Genomic DNA, 21,520 nt, shown 5'->3' with positions numbered 1-21,520 from the left:
ATGAAGGGTGCAGAGCGCCGGGCAGGGAGGGGCAGGTCAGTCGGTCACCCCCCGTGTGAGAGAGGTATATGGGAGTGTGTGTATGTCGCTTCTCCCAGTGAGTATGTGGGAGGTAAGGGTGTGTGTGTCACCCCTCTCTGTCTGGACCCTAAAGTCTTAAAGATAGGAACGTAAATAAAAAGAATCCAGCTATGCAGTATTTCTTTTTAACAGGGGCTCAATCAATTTGATGTTAATTTGAATATTTGTACTGCATAGTTCTGACTGATTGCTGTTGAACTCACTTGAATCTGAGTAATTTTACCAGTTGTCCCGTAGTCAGCATAGGGAAATATGGTCACCCTATCACTAAAGATTCTCTGGTAGATAAAGCCTATGAGATGGTCATAGGGAAGAAGAGAGTTTGGGAAGTTTGATTATTTGACAACCACTGTGGGAAAAGAAAAGCACTGTCATGTTGACAGTCTAGGGGCGAAAGACAAGTTATGGAGGAAGGGACGTGTGGGGAGTGGACTGAGGGATGTGTGGCCTAGCAGTTAAAGCATAGAATCAGGAGTTCTGGGTTTTATTCCCAGCTCCACTACTGACATGTTGTGTGCCCTTGAATAAGTCACATAAGCTGTTTGCCTCAGTTGTTCATCTGCAGACATTTTCCTACTGTTCCGCACATGAGTAAAACACACAGAGTCTTAGAAGAAAGATATGCACTTAAACTGTAAGCTCTTTGTGGGAAGGACTGTCTTTTTGACACTTATTTGTACAGAATCTAGCACAATGAAGCCCTGATCCTTGACTGCAATTCCTACACACTAATACAAATATATAACTAACATATAGTATTTTGTATTATCCAACCCAAGTAAAGATTCAGGTGTGTGTAAGCATGTGTGCTTCCATTGTCCTTCTGTTGTGTCAACTTATTGCCTCTTTTCTTAGACTGTAAACTCTTTGAGGAGGAGGGCTTCCTCTTTGTTATGTGTTTGTGTAGTACCTACCACAGTGATTCCCCGGTACATGATGGGGTTCATAGATGTTACCATAAATAATAAATAAATACATAATAGTAATAAGATTTTTCTTTTATGAACTGATTCACCCATCTCCATCAGGAGACTCTGCCTATAAAACAAATTTCCACAGGAAATTAGAGCAATCCAGAGTCTGTCAATCTTTAGAAAACAATACAAATCTTCCTCTTTGATAAAGCTTTTCCACCATAACTAGAATAACATTTGCAACAACTGTTCTCCACTTACCTCCAAACCCAAAACCCTACCTCAAGCAGAGCTTTCTGTAATGTGAAAAAGAAAAAGAGCCAGAGACTTCCTGAAGTCCACTACAGGCTTTGCTATTGCCAATCTAATTAATGAAGAATGTGCTCAGATACTATGGTGATGGGCAGCAGTGCAAAATTCTAAAATAGATTATTAGAACTACTAATTGTTGATATTATAACACCTGAAATCGTTATCATTCATATGTTAAATTCTAGAGCATACCTAACTCAGTTCATGGATAATTTGGGTACAGGACAAAGGGTTAAAGTAATCAAATACATTATGCAGCATGAATAATTTGTCCAACTCTTGCAACTATCTATTAGCACGTAGTAATTTAGTGGCATTATTATTACATATCACCAATAAGCATTAGCAAGGAATCCTGACTACCCTTCTAGACACTACAGATAAATACATAACTGTACAGTAGACCAGTTACCCCTGGAGTAAATTGTTTACCTTAATATCTATTGTCATAAAGTATAACAGAGTTCTCAAGAGTTCCAGAGAATTGGATGGGTGCTTGTTTTATAATTTGTATGAGTCTAAATAAATAAACAAAGAAGTGTACAGTATGTTATCTAAGTCCACGTCCCAATGCCACTAGTAGATTGTTCCCTGTAGTACAGTATATTTTCTTGTGCATTTGCCAGTCTAGCCTTAAATGGCTAACATTCTATGAGGTGGGAAAGTCCAAAAAGTGGTTATAGTACTGAAGCCATTCCATCTACTCTTTCAGGTTTCCTTGTAGCTTTGAGACAGTAGCAAGTATCTTAATTAAGTATCTTCTTAATACATCATGGAGTTGAAAGACTCATCCATTCACTACTCTTGTGCTAGCACCTAAGCAGAGTTTAGACTTAATACTGAAAGGAGAAACTGAGCTTGATTAATATAGAAGAAATGAAAAATAGGCATTATCTATGAGAAGTAGAATGCCACATTTGTATTTGTTATAATATAGACTATTTTATAAAACAGGTGCGTTAACCATAGAAAAGACTTTACTGAGAATTTACATCTAAACTTTAAATAAAGTATATTTGGCATTTGGTACAATACGTCACTTATTTTTATAATTTAATTATTTTATGTAGAGAAGGCAGAAAATATTATTGCACTCAATAAGATAAACACTTGACATTTTTATACCTTAAAATGCAACATTTTAGGAGCCTAGATATGTTTATTAATTAGCGATTATTAACACCCAGTAAACATTATGTCTTGTAAAAACACAATCTTTCTTCACAGCATGGAGCTGAAATCTATTATTCACTGATTCCATATGCTGAAATACACTCAAATGATCACAAATGACCTTAAGCATTAGATAAATGTAAACGAGGACAGGATGGAAAATGTGCTTTTGATTGATATCTAAAAGACCAGGTTTGAAATCTTGACAAGGAATGAAGTCCTATACAAAATAAATGGCAATCTGAAACATCCAGAATGGATCATCCTATGGCCAGACATACCATATGAAGGAGCCCATCCCAAGAGGAGTTGAGTGTTTAAGAGTGTTCACAGGAGATGCTTAGCATCTTCAAGGTTTGGAACCTAAAAGATTATCTCTGGGATGTGCATCTGCTAGCTCTGTTTCGCAAGCAATTGTGGTAATGCACAGATATAGCTAAGCTGTGTGTATTTACATCCTAATGAATGTAAATAATTTCTAGCTATCAATTGCATGTGCCTACCCTAAGGGCTTGTCTGCACAGGAAAGTTATATCAGTATAAACTAAGGTGTGAATTTAGGCCACTACAGTTATTATACCATTACAACTCCCTGTGTGGACACATTTATTCCAGAATAACAGTGCCTTTTTTCAGTTTAGTTTATGTCGGTCTGGCCTGGTCTATACTACAAAGGTAGGTCAATATAAGTCATCTTGTGTTGCTCTCTTTGGGCATGTGTGTATGCTCAAATTTGTCTCCAGCCAATGAAAGCCCTCCATTACAGCAATGCAGTAACATCACCTCCTCAAACAGTGTTGAGCCATGGTCAACCTACTGAGGTTGACACAGTGTGAGTGTAGATATTGAGTCACTATACTGACCTTAACAGCCCTCCAGCAGCTGTCCCATAATGCCCAACAGTGATCGATTTGGTCACAATTGCGAACTCTGCTGTGCAGGAGTCATGGAGACCAGAAGCCACCCCATCCCCTTTTAAAACCTCAGTGTACCTTTGAAATGCCTTTTCCTGATTGCCCAACTTGGCGTTCATATCTAGCAGCCCTCCCTTGTTGTGTGCAACTGCCCAGCTGACCATGCTGGCTCCATGGACTAGATGTACTCCTGCATGGAGTAGACAGGAGGTGCAGGAACAGCTATGGACCAGCTGTAGATGTGGACATCTATGAAAAGATTGTCCAGGAGAAGCAGGCAACCAGGTAGGTCAGGGTTAAGCAGCAGTGCTGCATGAATGCAAACTGCTTCAGGCTTACCTTAAGCACAGGGAGGACAAGAATTGGTCTGGTGCCGAGCCATAGACCTGCCGCTTTTATAATGCTGCATGCTATACTTGGCAGACACCCCACAAGCACCCCACAGACCACTATGGATACCTCCAAGGGGCCCTCTGCTGTGAACAGCATGGAGGAAGAAGAGGAGGATGAGGAGAGAAACACATGGCAGAGGTTCAAGTTATGCAACAAGACAGGTCCTGTTTGAGACTTCACTACAATCTAGCCAGTCTGATGAAGCCTGGACAAGCCTGGTGAAGTGGAAGAAATCTTGAGTAAGTGTGTGCATGGATTTCCCTACACTGTTTAAATGTAAAGATGGCACCCGGCCCAACCCCAAGTTATCAGTACACAGGTGTTGACTTTTCATTGTTCTACTCATACAAGGCGAGGTAGTGGTACAACAAACAGAGGTAGAGTTGTTATCTGCTTTCCTTTCCCCTGAAGGGTTGGACAGAGGAGGTGGAGCCATGCAGAGCAGTTTGTTTATGTACTGTGACAGGGTCAGGCCAAATGGCAACAGGAGAGTGATAGAAGGTAGTTATATTAGCCCCAGATTAAGCAGATCCCTTTTCCCTGAGTAAGATAACAGGCTGTTCCAGAATAATCAGGAAGTTGCTGGAACCAATTAAGGCAGGCTAATTAGGACACCTGGAGCCAATTAAGAAGCTACCAGAATCAATTAGGACAGACAGGCTATTCACGGCACCTGGTTTTAAAAAGGACTTCAGTTAATGAGGTGCCTGCGAGGAGCTGGGAGCAAGAGGTGCACAAGAAGTTGAGAAGTACAAGCATTATTAGACATCAGGAGGGAGGTCCTGCGGTGAGGACAAAGAAGGTGTTGGGAGGAGGCCATGGGGAAGTAGCCCAGGGAGTTGTAGCTGTCACACAGCTGTTACAGGAGACACTATAGACATCTGCAATCCACAGAGCCCTGGGCTGGAACCCAGAGTAGAGAGCGGGCCCGGGTTGCCCCCATCCCCCCAACTCCCTATTTGATATAAGAGGAGTTGATCTGGACTGTCGGTCCCACCAGAGGGGAAGGTCTCTGGCCTGTCCCCCGACCCATTAGGTTGGCCAGCAGAGACTGCGGGGATTGTTCTCCTCCTTTTCCCCATGCTGGCCAGTGACGAGGTTAGCCGAGTGACTGGCAGGTTTGTGCCACTAACAAAAGGAACCAAACTGAGGACTTCCATAAACCTCTGAGGCGAGCAAATCCGCCAGAAAGCACAGAACCCACCAAGGCAGAGGAGGAACTTTGTCACAGTACATAGGGATGTCCTTTGTATCCTCCCAAAAATTCTCAATGAAACTCTGCAATCCTCTCACAAAGGTTTCTAGGGAGGCAGTCTTACTGCTTCCTACAAGTTAGAATATTTTCCTCACACCATGCCACAGTGACTTAGACAGGCACTATTGTAATAAATAGGCTAGTGGCATATGGAACTGGCTGGCTTCAGGATGCCAGCAACAGCTGGGCTCTCTGTGCCTTTATTACCCTCAGGAGTCAGATATCAGCTAAAATCACCACCACCACATGTGGACAAAGGTGCCAGTACTCAGTGCCACTGCCCTGTTCTTGTACACAATTTGTTGGGGAAGTCAAAACAGCTTTTGAAAAGTGAAATCATGCCTCTCCAATCCATAAGATTTCTCTGAGGGGGTCAAAAACATGTGAACAAGGGTGATCCAGTGGATATATTGTACTTGGACTTTCAGAAAGCCTTTGATAAGGTCCCTCACCAAAGGCTCTTAAGCAAAGTAAGCAGTCTTGGAATAAGAGGGAAGGACCTCTCATGGATCAGTAACTGGTTAAAAGACAGGAAACAAAGGCTAAGACTAAATGGTCAGCTTTCAGAATGGATACAGGTAAACAGTAGTGTCCCTCAGGGGTCCGTACTGGGACCAATGCTGTCCAACATACTCAGAAATGATCTGGAAAAAGGGGTAAACAGTGAGGTGGCAAAGTTGGAGATGATACAAAATTACTCAAGATAGTTAAGTCCAAAGCAGACTGCAAAGAATTACAAAGGGATCTCACAAAACTGGATGACCGGGCAACAAAATGGCAGGTGAAATTCAATGTTGATAAACGCAAAGTAATGCACACTGGAAAATGAAATCACAATAAATCATACAAAATGATGGGGCCTAAAATTAGCTGTTACCACTCAAGAAAGAGATCTTGGAGTCATTGTGGATAGTTCTCTGAAAACATCCACTCAACATGCAGCATCAGTCAAAAAACGTAATAGAATGTTAGGAACCATTAGGAAAGGGATAGATAATAAGATGGTAAATATCATAATACCACTATATAAATCTGGCATTGACCACTGTCAGAAGATAGGATAGTGGGCTAGATGGACCATTGGTCTAACCCAGTATGGCTGTTCTTATGTTCTTTACCCATGGAAATAAGGGCCAAAATTTCATTGTTTCATGCAACTGAAAAATTCCCTCCTCATTTTCCCCCACCTCCTCTGGAAGGCCATATTCACCATGGCTGGTGCTGGAGAATGGTGTTGTGCAGAGATGCTTCAAAGCGGAAGTATCAATAAGCATGTCTGATTTAAAATTTTTCTTGAAATAAGGAAAGGAATTTATTTTTCCCGTTCTGTCATGATTGTAAATCCAATGATATATGTGTGTGTTTTATGTGCAGCTGCTGGACTGTGTGGACAAGGGACAACATGACCAGTGAGATCCTGCAAATCAGTGCTGCATCAGACCATGAATAGAGGACAAATATGGCAGGCAGCATAAAGAAGGAAAGATCCAATAGGAGAAAGGCTCAAGAGTCTGAGCAAGAGATGCGCCAGGACATTATGGGGCTTCTCAGGCAGCAAACACAGATACTGCACACTCTTGTTGATCTTCAGGTCCAATAATCACAGGCTTGCCTCCCTTTTCAGTTAATGGAGAACTCCAGTTTAACAGCCCCCTACATCTCCCTAACATTCCACATAGCATCATGTGCTGCATCCTTACCCTTACCACTCCATGCCAGAGGATAGTAAGGAAAATCACAGCTTCGTATACACTGACCTGTGAGAGTCCCTCCCTGCTTTTTGATACAAAACACTGATGCTGTGTTGTCTGTCAAGAGCTGCACTGCTATGCCTGAGATCTGGGGAATGAAGACCTGGCAAGCCAAGCATATCGCCCTGAGTTCCCTAACATTCATATGCAGGGAGAGTTCTGTCTGGGAACAGAGGCCCCAAGTCCTGAGACTGCCAAAGTGCCAAAGACTCCCCACCCCAGGTCTGACGCATCTAAGACTAAGGTTACCAACGTATGAGGGGCAGCAAAGGGTACCCCTTTCATTACAGATTCTGAATCTCTCCACCACGTCAGCGAAGCGAGGACCGGAAGCGGAATCGTGAGTATCCAGTCCAGGAGGTGTCTGCTTAGGATGTAGACTTAAGCCGGCCACAACTGAAAGAGTCTGAGACTAGCCTTGCATGCTGCACCATGCCACCATGTGATCCAGCAGCTTGAGGCAGACCCGAGCAGTCACTAGTGAGTGGATTGTGACCTTGGAACTCAGGTTCGACATAGCTTGGAAACAGGCTTCCAGTAGGCAGGCGTTGGCCTGGTTTGGATCGAGCACTGCCCCGATGAACTCTATTCTCTGATCCAGGACCAGGGCTGACTTCTGCTCATTTATCAACAGACGCAGCATCTGGAAGGCGGCCTGGTACTGTGCTGATGCTGTGCTGCACCTGATCCTGCAACTGACCTTTGATCAGCCAGTTGTCGAGGTATGGGTAAAGTTGCACACTTCAATGCCTGAGGAAGGCTGCCACCACCGCCATACACTTTGTGAAGACCCAGGGGGCTGCCGATAGACCGGAGGGAAGAGCGGTGAATTGGTAGTTGTGTTGTTCCACTATGAACCTGAGAAATTTTCTATGACCGCGGAAGATAGAGATGTGGAAATAGGCGTCCTTTAAGTCAAGGGTGGCATACCAGTCTCCTCGATCCAGAGAGGAAATGATGGACCAAAGAGACCATACAAAACCTCAGTTTCTTGAGATATTTGTTGAGGCAACACAGATCCAGGATGGGCTGTAGCCTCTCCCCGCCCCCACCCCCATGGGCCTTTGGGATTAGGGAACATTGAGTGTAAAACCCCTTCCCTCTCAAGTCTCAAAGAACCTCCTCCACGACACTCACACATAGGAGGGCTTGTATCTCTTAGATGAGAAGCTGCTTGTGAGAAGGGTCCCTGAAGAGGGACAGGGGGTTGGATGAAAACTGAAGGGTGTAACTGACTGTTACTGTACTCAGTACCCAACGGTCTATGACCACACTGGGCTGGAGGGCAACAGGTGGTCCAAAAACAAAAGAGGGGATGGATCCAGTGCTGAGACTGGTATAATGCAGTCAGACATACCTTCAGAAGGCCTGCCTGGACCCACTGGAATATCTTTGAGAGCCCAACTGGGAGGCAGAGATAGGTGGGAGGGGTTGTCATTTTTTATAACCTTTTCCCTTTTTTTTGTAGGGCTCCTACCTTGGAGATGCCATGAACCTGGGATGTTGCTAGGGCCTGGAATGCTTCCTGGAGGCTAGTAGTATGTAAAGGCCTAAGGAATGAAGTGTAACTTTTGTCCTTGAGACCATGGAGCTTCGAGTCTGTCTGATCAGAAAACAAGGAGGAGCCCTCAAAAGGGTGGTCCTGGACAGATTACTGAACCTTTTGAGGAAGGCCAGACAATTGCAGCCACAAACAGCACCTCATGGTGACTGCTGATGCCACAGTCCTGGCTGCTGAGTCGGCTGCATTCAGAGTCGCCTGACGGGAGATCCTGGACACAGTTTTGCCCTCCTCTAAGATGGCCACAAATTCCAGCCTCGATTCCTGTGGATGGGAGTATTTAAATTTGGACAGGGAATCCCAGAGATTAAAATCGTACCTCCCCAGTAGAGTCTGCTGGTTGGAGATACATAGTTGGAGACTGCCCATTGAATAAACCTTCCATCCAAACAGGTCCAGTCTCTTAGCTTCTTTATTTTTGACATTAATGCTCGACTGCCCCATCTTTCCCACTCATTCACCACCAACACAACTGGAGATCCTGGGGGAGGGTGTGAGTAAAGATAGTCAAAACCGCTTGCTGGAATATAGTATTTCTTCTCTGCTCTCTTTGAGGTGGGGGAGCAGAGAAGAAGGGGTCTTCCACAGTATATTAATGGGCCCTAACACTGTTTCATTTATGGGTAAGGCTACTCTGGAGGGAGCAGCAGCAGCCAGGATGTCAATCAGGCTGTGCGCCAACTCCTGAAGCTCTTTAATCTCCAGACCCAAGTTATCCGTGACTCTTTTCAGGAGGTCCTGGTGGGCCAGGAAGTCGTCTTGAGGGAGCTGGGTACTAGGGCCTACAACCGCCTCATCCAGGGACAATGAGGAGAAGGCCTGCACCGGAAGAGGCCTGCTGGACCTTGTTCCTTTCTAATTCGGTAATGTTAGCTGGCGAGGGTCCTTGAGGGGTCAGCAGGATTGGGAAAGACAGCAGATCCTTCGCTGCCTAAAAGGCCTCCAGTGTTGAGGGGGCCAGCAACCATCTGGCCCCACAGCTGCTCCCCGGAGTAGGTGGCAGGTCCCCTACTAGACTCGGCACTCTAGGTGGAGTCTGTGGAGCCATCAGCGGCTCAGGAGAGGACAAGTGACCCGACATGGGTCTCACCACACCAGTCCTTCCCTGCTTGTCTCTCTTCGGCACTGAAGAACGCCCTTTGTCGGTGCGCTGTTTTTTATGTTTCTTCCTTGGCACTGGGGATGGAGAACGGTTCTGGGAAGAACATGGTGCCGGGGGAGCACTCCACACAAATGCCGAAATACTCGACACTGATTTGGAGCAGCTCAACTCCGAGGCTGGTCTGAGGCCTGCCTCCAAAAGAATGGCTTTCAGTTGAATATCCCTGTCCTTCTTGGTACAGGGTATGAAGTCCCTGCAATTCTGGTACCTCTCTGAGGTAAGACTCCCTCAGACATGTTAGACAGCTAGTGTGCAGGTAACTAACTGCCACCAGCTTGCGGCAAAAGGCATACAGCTTGAAGCCTGGGGACCGGGGCATGCCCAGCCCTGGGGGTGAAAAGTCCCTTGTCAACAGGGACAAATACTATCACTCCTATATACACTAACTCTAAAAACTATATACACTAACTATGATAACTATACAGAATATGACCAAGAAAGTCCAACCAGTGGGAAAGAAAAGCCTTGCCACAGCAAGAAGGATAGTTCCAGCAACTGTCATGGGTGGTAAGAAGGAACTGAGGGTGCTAGAGCTGGCCCTACGGATACCACTGATACCACTATGCTCTATGGATACCACTGGAAAATCTATGGCAATTGTGCACATGGTGTGCACACATCTAGCATGGAATGGACATGAGCAAGCACTCAAAATAAAAACAGTTCTTTAATAGTGCCAAACATTATCTAGCAATTTTGTAATGACATACATCAAAACGTTGTAAGTATTTTAGCTAATCCTCAGAAGACTTCTGTCAGGTAAGTCAATACCACGCACATTTGATAGAGTAAGGGAAAATGAGGCAGAGAGGTTAAGACCTCTCAGCAGAAGAATTGGCACAACCAAGATTAGAATGGAAGAATTCTTGGAGTAAAATTTTCAACACCACCAAAGTCACTTAGGAACCTAAGTCCTACTGACTTTCAGTAGGAGTGAGGAGGAGTCTTTTGAAAATAAGGCATTGGCTCTTAAATGATTTAGGCGCTTTTGAAAATATTAACCCTTACTCCTTGCCCCACATTCAGTACAACTGACCACAATGCCTCACAACTAGGCAGTTTTCAACCAGTGAACAGCTTTCTAATGCTGAAAGACATATTGTATATTTTAAAAAATTAAAAGGAAGAAAAATAGTATGTCACATGTGGCCAAGATTAATTATATTGTACTCTCTAGGCCAAAAAGCAATTCAGTTGAGATAAATATATTTTATGTACTACTATCCCAATTTCAATTCAGATTTTTTTCCAGAGTTCTCAGCATATCTGGAAACACAAACACACACATATATGCAGTCAGCAAAAACTGTACTGTATTATTCATGTATAATTGCTCTTTGCTAAGACTCCTCACAGGTGAGGGCCACATGTACATTTGGGGACCACCATGCAGATGTTATGATTATTTATTTATTTATTTATTTTACACCCAGGAGCATAATTCCTTAAATTAAAGGACACAATCTCGTCCTGAATAGTGGTATGGTACCAGAATTCAGGACTTGATGCTTCCTTTAGTGTAATAAATTCCCTTCCCATGAACCGCAAATTACTAGCCTGGATAATTGATACTGTACAGTTATCTTCCTTGCCAATAGAGATATTATAACTCACATTTCTGCATTCACTTCACAGTATAATTTTATACAAACAATTCATCAGCAGCTTTTAAAATATCTTACCAGCTTGATACAGTCTGAGCCTTAAATACTCCTGCATTTTGATTTCTGATGATGATGTCACTTACATCTGTAACATACTTGTTAAGAAACATCCATGAAATTAGCATAAAAATAATGATTTAATCAAAAGGACTTCCCCTACCCTAATTGTTAATGTCTTCATCGTGTCTTTGACCTATTAGGTCTTCCATAATCTGTGTTCATAGTGAAGTAATGCAGGTATAGCGCTACGGCAGAAGTACTCTGATAGCCCTTGCCAGTAACTCACCAAATTTATCCATGCCCATCCTCTATCCTTTTTCTGGGTTGTTTTAAACAAGGGTTTTTCAGGCCTTATGTATTCGTAAAGCTAACTACGAGTTTAAAACAAAAACAAAAAACAGGAAGCAGCAGCAGCACAACCATAATACCTCTTGGGATACATACTATGGACGCAGACCGGTCCGCACAGCAGACCATGTGCTGTTTATTTTGCATGGGTTTTTTTTTAACATTGTTTAGCTTGAGATGTGCAAGTAGCTCACTGGGCAGACACTTCAGGAGCTCAAGACGTTGAATTCCTCCCTGAAACAACACCCAGGCATTTGGCTCCTGGCTGTGATGGTCTGTGTGAAAACGTTTCAGAGTAACAGCCGTGTTAGTCTGTATTCGCAAAAAGAAAAGGAGTACTTGTGGCACCTTAGAGACTAACCAATTTATTTGAGCATGAGCTTTCGTGAGCTACAGCTCACTTCATCGGATGCATCCGATGAGCATGAGCTTTCGTGAGCTACAGCTCACTTCATCGGATGCATCCGATGAAGTGAGCTGTAGCTCACGAAAGCTCATGCTCAAATAAATTGGTTAGTCTCTAAGGTGCCACAAGTCCTCCTTTTCTTTTTGTGTGAAAATGGAGCAGTCAGCAGGAGCACAGTGACGTATACTCAGTGGAGTTTCTGGTTTGTTGTGAGCAATAGGTGGCACATGGGCTGAAAAAGAGTGTTGTCTTTGCTTCATTCTCAGCCTCTTCCAGTCTGGAAACTCAGGACACAGATTTTGATTCCCCCGTAGCCAGTCCCCCGCTAACCAAAACAAGGAGTGGCACTGATTGATTTCAGAAGGAGCTTGACCCAGTCCTCTTTGGTTGGAGGGAGAATCTCCACAACTTAGGACGGTACTTGTGGCTAGTGGTAAAGAGTACTGTTGGAATGAATGGGGGTGGCAAGGTACTGAAATAGTCTTGGGAGGACAAACAAAAATATATCTGAACCTCAATGTATCTGATTCATTCACAAATATGACACAAATATCAATGTTAGGACCTGTCCCTGTTCCTAATAGATACTGGCATCCAGTTCAAAAAGCATTAATCTCCTCTAAAATAACTTCTCACTCTTACAATAATCACTAAAATCAGCATAGCAAAGCAAGACCAGTGCAAGGTGCTCAGATATACAGGGACGTTAGAAATGTCTAATCACACAGGCAGTTTATATGAATGAACCAAAACAATGGTGGCTTTTTTTGTTACATGTCATCATGCTCAGGGTGACCCTAAACCTCTGACTGTCAGAAGCCGGGAAGGGATGGCAGGGGTGAATCACTCCAGCTGCCCTGTTCCGTACACTCACCCTGACGCTCTACTACCGGCCACTGTCGGAGACAGGATACTGGGCTATATGGACCGTTGGTCTGACCGTATGGCCATTCTTATGTCATGGAAGAAAGTGGAGAAAATCAAATCAGTGGTACTAAAGAAAGATGTTACTGAAGTTCACATATGTAGTTGAATTTTTCAGTGTGAACTTTTCTGCATGCAAATTAAATAATGCTATGTTTTGATGATTAAGAAGTGACTAACTAATATGTCCCCTGAAATTACATAATTAACCTACCTAATGATACTGACTATACAGGAATAGATATTTTAGGAAAAATTTCTAAGTGAATAATGTGGAAGTAAAGACAATTGACATTTATTTTGTGTAACAGAAAATCAAAAAACTGTTGATCGAAGAGTGTTATAAATTAACCTCTCCACAGTCTGGACACACCGTTTGAAGTGTTTCCATGGCATTCAATGGAATCCCATGAGGTACAGCATGTACCTGTAGAGCAAAAGAAGGGCATGACTAATCTCATAAGCAGAACATGTTATTTTGTTAGTAGAGATAATACAGCTGATAAATTAGCCTCAGTGCAGTAAATTTATATAATTCTGAAAAAACTATTAATAATTTTAGTAAACATTTTAACATTATGTATTTTAAATACATATACAAACCCATATCTTAAGAGATTCAGGCTGAACTTGGCCTTTATAACCTAGATTTATCATGATTGTTGAGAGATCCATACACTTCATTATTATTTATTATTTTAATGGTCATTACAGTGTACCGTGTCAGCACTTTGTATTACTGATACTTTCAGGCACTGAAGCTTGTCACACAATTCTAGATAGAGTAGTTCACGTCATCAGTGCACAGTGAGAAATAGAGCTAAAACTGGAAGGTACATTACATTAATGAATCAGTTGGCTACTTTTCTTAGAAATGGGCCTGATCTGTGGATCTGGAAATTCTGAGCTGATTCCGAACTTTCCAACTGTTTTAGGAGGTTCGCATTTGGTGTTCTGGTTTGGATTCATCACAGAGATATGGCCCAAGCTGCAAAATACAGATTGAGATCAATATCACCCCAAAGTTTAAAAAGGGGCTTAGATCCGATGACCCAGTTCAGGTCCCTCTTTAACTTTCCCTTGAAAGGTCTAATCCTTTCTCTTTTTATATTATCTTTATTTATAGAATTAAAAAGGAACTTTAATTCGACAACTACACTCATACTAAATTAAGGATAAAGTTCTGACTGAAGCTGACAAAAGCAAGGAAATCTGTCTTTGCAGGAACCAGTTTGTACCCACATTCTCCATATAATTATATGTTATGACCGGGGTGGCCAACCTCTGGCTCCACATGCAGCTCTTCAGAAGTTAATAGGCGGCTCCTTATACAGGCACCGACTCCGGGGCTGGAGCGACAGGCGCCAACTTTCCAGTGTGCCCGGGGGGGGGGGGCTCGCTGCTCAACCCCTGGCTCTGCCACAGGCCCTGCCCCCACTCCACTCCTTCCCGCCCCCTCCCCTGAGCCTGCCGTGCTCTCGCTCCTCCCCCGCAAAGCCTCCTGCACACCAGGAAACAGCTGGTCGGGAGGTATGGGGAGGGAGGGCAGGGCTGCTGGTGGGCGGGAGGCGCTGGGAGCCGGGGGAGCTGATTGGGGGGCTGCTGGCGTATTACTGTGGCTCTTTGGCAACGTACATTGGTAAATTCTGGCTCCTTCTCAGGCTCAGGTTGGCCACCCCTGTGTTATGATCTATTACACAATTTGGAGCTACCTGTGATAAGCACAATGGATGAAACCTTTTAAATGAGTTAATTGTATATGTCAGAGGATCATTTAGGATTTTAAAAATTCTCAGCACCTCATGTCATAAGCTCATTTATCACTTTAAATATATTTTTATATAAAAGTGGATAATACTTCAAATGTACATGTATGGTGAAGAGTGACAGACCAACACCTTTGTTTAATTTTAAGGAAGTTAGTCATGTAATAGTCTAATAACATATGAATATACTATGCTAATATAAGCATTCACAATATACAGAGTGAATTCCTCATCTACCAGCCAAAAACAGACATGTAACAGTTTGGAAAATAATATGAATGGTGTCAGAAATTAAAAGAAAAATCAGATCCTCAAAAGCTTAAGAATACACAAAGCAAGGCAGTTAGTTACGCTCACTGAATTGCAATAACAACAACAACAATAATTATGATGATGATGATAATACAAAGGCAGATACTCAGATGCAATGCACTATTGCCAGGTCGATTTTCAATTACATTTCACTGATGTATTCATTTGTTTCTTAATGTGCTCATCTTGCCCATTAGGAATAATTAGCAGGCTTGCTTGGTGATTTCCTGGTTTCTGACAGTGATTTTTTTTTTCTTTTTGTTGACAACCACTTTTACTTTTTGGAAAGTAATTTTTGGATATTATAGTATGACTGCCATGTAATTTAAAATTCCTAAGAAATTTAAAGGGAAGATGTAAACAGTAATTTTTAAAATAAGGTTATTTTAATCAATAATACCTCAATAATAAAGCAAAATACTAGACATTAACCATTCCTGAAGAGCAGAATCCAGAAAAGGAAACAATAATTTAGCAATGTTAATATAACTTGGTACAATAAATTACTAAAATATACCAAAACTATCATAAAAGTTATGAGAAATAAATCATTACTTTTGGTAATTTTGGACATTTGGGGCTAGATTTTGTTCTCAGTTACTCCAATAGAAATCCCCTGATTTCAGTGGGGATGGCATGGATGTAACAGATCAGAATTTTGTCTATAATTGTTTTATAGTTAGTTACTATAGCAAAGAATGCAAAAATAAAATTACCATAAGACAGAACATAAAACTATCAGTGAAGTCCATTAAAATACATAACATTCAACATACATTTTATTACGCACTCTTCCAGGAGCACATTCCTCCTACACTGTAAAGTTTTAAATCTGCTTCACTTTGGCACCCTGCTATATTAAAGACATTGTAAAATGCAGTACAATAGGAGCACTTTGAACGCTGAGCTCCAGAGTACCAACTGTTTAAATGGGGCGGGGGGTGGGGGGGGGAACTTTTTAGAAGCTTTCAGCAAGCACTTCTCTGAAAGGCTAACAGAGTCAGTACAGACTTTAAGACGTCTTGTAGGATTTTAGAAAATATAAGGTATTTCCAAGAAAAAGTGTGGGCACTTAACTTCCTTAATTAGGTGATATTAACTGATATCCTTTTGAGGAACAAAAAACACTTTGATCATTTAATTCAATGCAATGAGTGAATGTTTTAGCACATATCAGTTCATACCCTTGATGCAGAAGACTTCAACAATTTCGTAAAAGTTCAGATGTACTTACAGGATCTGTTAAATGAGATATTTGCAGAGGTGATTATTACTAAAACCAAACTGAAACTCTTCATGGTATAAGGTTTTTTGTTTGTTTTTTTTGGTTAACTAGCCATACTTTTGTCAAACATCAACTTATTTTGCTACGTTCGTTTTGAAAACCTTTTTCCCCCTCATATTTTTTATTTCCACAATGACACATGGCTAGAAGTGTGATATAATACAGTTACATGAAACAACACAGGATACTGCAATTGCCCGGCATCAGATCACTAATGTAAACATTTAGAATTTAGAAACAATCTAGGATTCATAACTAAAACCCTCCGTTTTTGAGAAAAGGGGCATTTTTATGGAGCATTTTTCAAGTTGTAAAGGAAATGATTTGTGATTGGCTGTTATTCTCCATGAAATTGTTGAAGTATTTTAGGCAATTATAGCTGGCTGAGTTACCTCTGAGAACATAAGTGTTTTTAAAGGCTGCTGGCTAATATTCTTGCACTGCCATGTCTCCCATTTTAACAACCTTACATAATTGCAAATTTCATTTTTTTAAATAATCCACAACAGAGTTTAATTTAATGAAAAAATAAGTACTCATTATGCTAGTGTTCACGTACATACAAATCATAAATCTAAATAATTGTGACATTGCAGTGGCCAAAAATTGAACAACTATTCTTCCTGCAAAAGCAAATTTAAAGATCACCAAGGAAAAAAAATACCTTCCACTTTATCCTCCCAGTTTCTAACAGATATTAATATTCACTATATACATCAGTTCTTGTACTACTGTAGACATATAATGTGGCCACAAATCATGCTCACTTTCTCTCTCACTTAGCCAAAGGACAGTTCAATTTTCTGAATTCTGTGTACATATTAGGATGGCATAATAATGATTTATTCTAATATAATACAAGAAATATAATAAAATAGTACATAGAGGAGAGTGGTTTTATAACCTTACATTAAGATAAATAATGCCAAACTGATAATTGATTAGAGTATGTGGATAATGTATAGGTAGTTATAAGTTAGTTGTAATAATGGTACTGTGCATGTAATAGTATATACTGTGAATACTATGAAAATATATCTATATTGGACATATTGTAAATGGTTAATATATGAAAGCATGTTCGGTACAAAAAATCTAGCAAAAAGAATAAATGTTGAGAGGGAGTTAATTATTTGGTTTACTGCTGTACTTTCGATAACATGGAACATTAAAAAATGGATTCTCTGAACACTTAACCATTAGACAAATATATATCACTGTACTTGCTGCTTTCTCTCTACCAACATGTACTTTTTTTTTAATCCAAGAAGGAAGTGTGGAATTTATTATAGGAAAAATTTTAGTTTCATTCAAGAAATGTTATATCTTTCTGGTTTTTAATTACTCATGGTGGAGACTTTTTTTTTAATATACCCCATGCTGTCTTTCTTTATATCAATTGTTACTCAGCCAGTAAAAAGGAATGAGCACAACAAACCAGTTTTCTATCTGAATAAGGATACTTTTGATGGCCTTTTCATTTCCATCAGTTAACAGAACTTCTTTGACATCTGCAGAAATAGCAACCTGAAAAAAAGAGCACAGCAAACAATGAGCAAATATGCTTGTCTGTGTGGAAGTGAAGACAGGAGTGACAAGCCTTCAGTATCATGCTTCCTCACCTATTTCTCTGTAACAATCTTCAATCTTTTTTCATTTTATGTCTGCATTATTTTAATCATTCAATCAAATCAGTCAATACTTTTATCATTCCATTTGCGGGAGCCTCTATCTTGCTATCATTCTGTTCCGTAATTGCATTGTGACAGCGGATGATGGTATTCTGAGAGGCTTTCATTTGCGGGCTTCTGTTTATCTAGTAGAGCCATCATACAAGGCTGTCACTCTGCCTTTCAGCTTGCTTCTGTCTGACTGCCTGATGCCCTTCATATAACTTTGCATTGCAGGCAGATGGCTTTGTAAGGGTAATTTTTTTGTGAGCTTTGACATGCTCGCACATTGGGCTGTAACCTCGACACATTGTATAAGAGCGACAGGTTTGTCAAATGCCAATCAGTGTAACAATATGCTTTTATTTGTAGAGACATAAAAACTTGTCTAATGCACTGCACTGCTACATAATATCTCCTGAATACATGACTCAGAACCCAGAGAATGGTGAACGACGCTCCTGAATGGCCAATCTAATTCAAAAGAATCTAATTACTGAGAGCTCTGGATCATGTTTGTTGGTGTAATAATGCAGGCAAAACATTAGCAGCTATATCATGGTGCTCCAACTGTGATTCGCCAGGCTATTCCTGTATCTTAGCAAATGGGACTATACACTGGAAAAAAAAAATGCTTCATCCATGGCAATGAAAGACAGACCGTACATGGCCTGGAATGTCACAACAAGAGATATTGACTACACTGAGGTAAAATGTTTCTGCTCATCGAGGCAACCATAAAATCAATATGATGCGAAAGCAAGTCAATCTAGAAGGTCTCTCAAGACTCTGCAGCTTGACTGCAGCTGATGCTGTTGACAGTTCTCTGACCCAGCAGTTGGAGGCAGTGGAACATTATTTCTTTTGTTCCTCCCTCTGAATGGGATTGGAATTGAGAAAAGACCTACCATGAGCCCAGCCAAGCACGTCATGCCACCCCCTAGCTCACACACAGCAAGGTCCCTGAAAGAGAGAAAGGAAATGGTAGAACCCATACAAATTAGATGAAAATGGTCAGAGAGACATATATGTTACAAGAACAAATTGCCATCTGCAGGACGAACTGAGCTACCAGGAAGTTGTAGAGACACGACTAGGCTACCTCATGTCGTTTGCGTTTTAAAAATAATTATGAAATAGAAAAGTCACAAAGCAGGCAAATCAGTAGGGGTTCCCTCATTAGTGTTCAGTGCAACATTACCACCGCTGAGCTGAAAAATCTGGGAAGGTTCCCTTTTTTCCCCTTGTCAATGGCGCTGTCTTTTAGAACTAAACTAGCTAGAGTAGCGAAAGATAATTGTTAGGAAAGGATAACATTGTTAATCCACATTCATTCTTTCAAAAACAGTTAGACAAGTAAATGGGGAAATTAATATTATTTATATCTATATATAGACATAGCGAGAAAATTCTTTATATTTTGAAAAAAAAATACAACAAATTTTAAAACAAGCCACATACCTTAAATGTGAAGTATTTAGATTTCTCAAGGAGCACTTAAATTGCAAGTGCTATACAAACAATACTCTTAGAAACAACACTGGAACAACGTACAGTTAAACCACTGAAAATTAAGGTGAAGTAATGTCAAGAGCCTAATCTGAACCCAGAAAAGCAAGAGAACTCAGAATTACGGCTCAGTATCTGCTGTGACATGCTTTTCTTAAATTAGCCTATTGTGCACCAGCATTACCAATAATAATAACACATGTGCTATATATATGGATGAAATATACGTTAGTGTGGAGAACCTGCATGATGGGAGCTGCATGGGGGGAGCCATCAATAGAATGTTCACATTAGCGCTGTCTCCAAACCGATGGCATGCTGGTGAGGGGGGCAGAGGTGACTGTGCGCTGACATCACCTAGGCCAGCATATAGGGCAGTGTTGAGGGTGGGATCATGGGATTTCCAATTACACCTACGGCAAGTGATTATAGCTGGTAGAAAATTTTCCACTGAAACATTTTTTGACAGAAAATGGCTTTTCAATTAAATGGATATTTTTGTTGAAAAAATGAAAAAGCTGAAATTTTTTGATGAAAACAACAAAAATAGATTTGTTTTAATTCAATTTTTGGTGGGGAAAAATAATTTCCCAACAGACACTACAAGTGATTTTTAGGGACTGTGTCCATTAGTCCAGGCCACATAGATCTCTCTGCTGCATCCCACATACTGAAATCCAGTCTGGGAATGGGATGGATTTGTTTCCCTTAGACCTTACACACTTCACTTGCATAAAGACCACTGGTTTTATGGAAGTGATGTAAATGTCTCTCTATAAAATATAAACATACTTGGGAGCCCAAACAATGCCTAAACATAAAAAGGAAAATTAAAAATAGAGACGGTCTGCAGCTTAGACTCTGAATTTATTTGTATTTCATGTATTTCATTTTATAGAAATCTTACAAGAATGTTTTTAATTTTATTTTAATCTTATAAGATTATTTTCTCACACTTTTTCCTTTAGGTTTAGGGTTTTTAAACGGGTAGCGATTAATGAAAAAATGTACAATCCACATTTTGCATTTAATAGTTATTATCCTTTACAGCAATTACAATTCAGCATGTCCCCAATGAATTTTAAAAAAAGGGTATTATTGAACCAATAATGTAAATGCATATTATATGTGTGTGTGTATGTATATATATATATAAGAGAATTTATTCAAACATGCATGCTGAGGATTAACAGCTCTTTTGGAACCAGTCAAGTAAATATAGATTTGGTGATTTTTATAAAATTTAAATTAAAACCTATATGGAACACCTATCAACTCTGAGTTTACTGCACAGTAGGTCTGATCCTGACAAGAGATGACTAGGTGGAACTGCCATTGGCTTTAATGGAAGTTTTGATTGCTCAGCAGCTCTGAGTACTACACCCAGACTTTTGTAGGGACTTTGGTAGAGACAGCTTTTTAAAAAATGGAATACAGTGATCCACAGTGCACGCCCACAGCAGTACCTTGTGTGCAACATGGATCAGTAACAGGCAACCTGGGGGACAAGTAGCTGCCTGAACCAGGCATTGGTGGAAAGTGACCCTCTGGGGCAAGTGACAGAGGAAGCCTTTATGCCAGGCTGGGGGACAAAGTGGAGAAGCTCTGTTGCTACTACTGTGGTATCAAAGCTGAAATAACCTCTTCAGGTCTTGCACTGCCTTATGAAGGCCAGGGCCAATGATTGGTGAATATAAGCAGCAGTAAATCCATTAGCTTTGCTCCTGCCTGTCTCCACCTGACCCTCAAAGAACAGTTGTTCACAACTGTGTTGGGAGCTTGTGTGCAGATGGACTCCACCTACAACCCAAACCCTACACCATTGCTCCTCTACAATGGAACTGCAGGGATTCCACTGAGCACAGGGCCCTCTTTGTCCCCAGAAGAGTGGAAAGAATTTAGGGCTTGATTTATTTTTTGTTACTGTAAGAGTGGCTAGCGAGTGTTTGATAGGCATGTTATATAAATATGGGAAAAAATAAATACATAAAATGCAGAATGACACAAAAATGGGGTACACGTGCATCACTATATAATATGAATATGATGTACTTTATCAGATAATACTTTTCTTGCTTTCCCAACAGAAATCAGTTTAAAGAGTGTCTTTTACTTTTCCT

The 21,520-nt window shown here is 41.0% G+C and overlaps 1 protein-coding gene across 1 annotated transcript in view; it reads right to left on the bottom strand.

The window, feature by feature from the left end:
• CAMKMT (calmodulin-lysine N-methyltransferase) overlaps positions 1 to 21,520 on the bottom strand; it is a 342,413-nt gene that overhangs the window by 37,924 nt on the left and 282,969 nt on the right. The window contains exons 5-7 of the mRNA XM_073339105.1: positions 18,800 to 18,854; positions 17,685 to 17,748; positions 11,199 to 11,265 (exon numbers count right to left, since the gene is read on the bottom strand). Coding sequence (XP_073195206.1) covers positions 11,199 to 11,265; positions 17,685 to 17,748; positions 18,800 to 18,854 — 186 coding nt within the window. The remainder of the gene's footprint in view (positions 1 to 11,198; positions 11,266 to 17,684; positions 17,749 to 18,799; positions 18,855 to 21,520) is intronic.

This window comes from Lepidochelys kempii, chromosome 3 (assembly GCF_965140265.1).
Source record: "Lepidochelys kempii isolate rLepKem1 chromosome 3, rLepKem1.hap2, whole genome shotgun sequence".
In the NCBI taxonomy this organism is placed as follows: domain Eukaryota; kingdom Metazoa; phylum Chordata; order Testudines; family Cheloniidae; genus Lepidochelys; species Lepidochelys kempii.
Note: the sequence above shows the minus strand (reverse complement) of the source record. Positions and strands in the feature narration are given on the sequence as shown.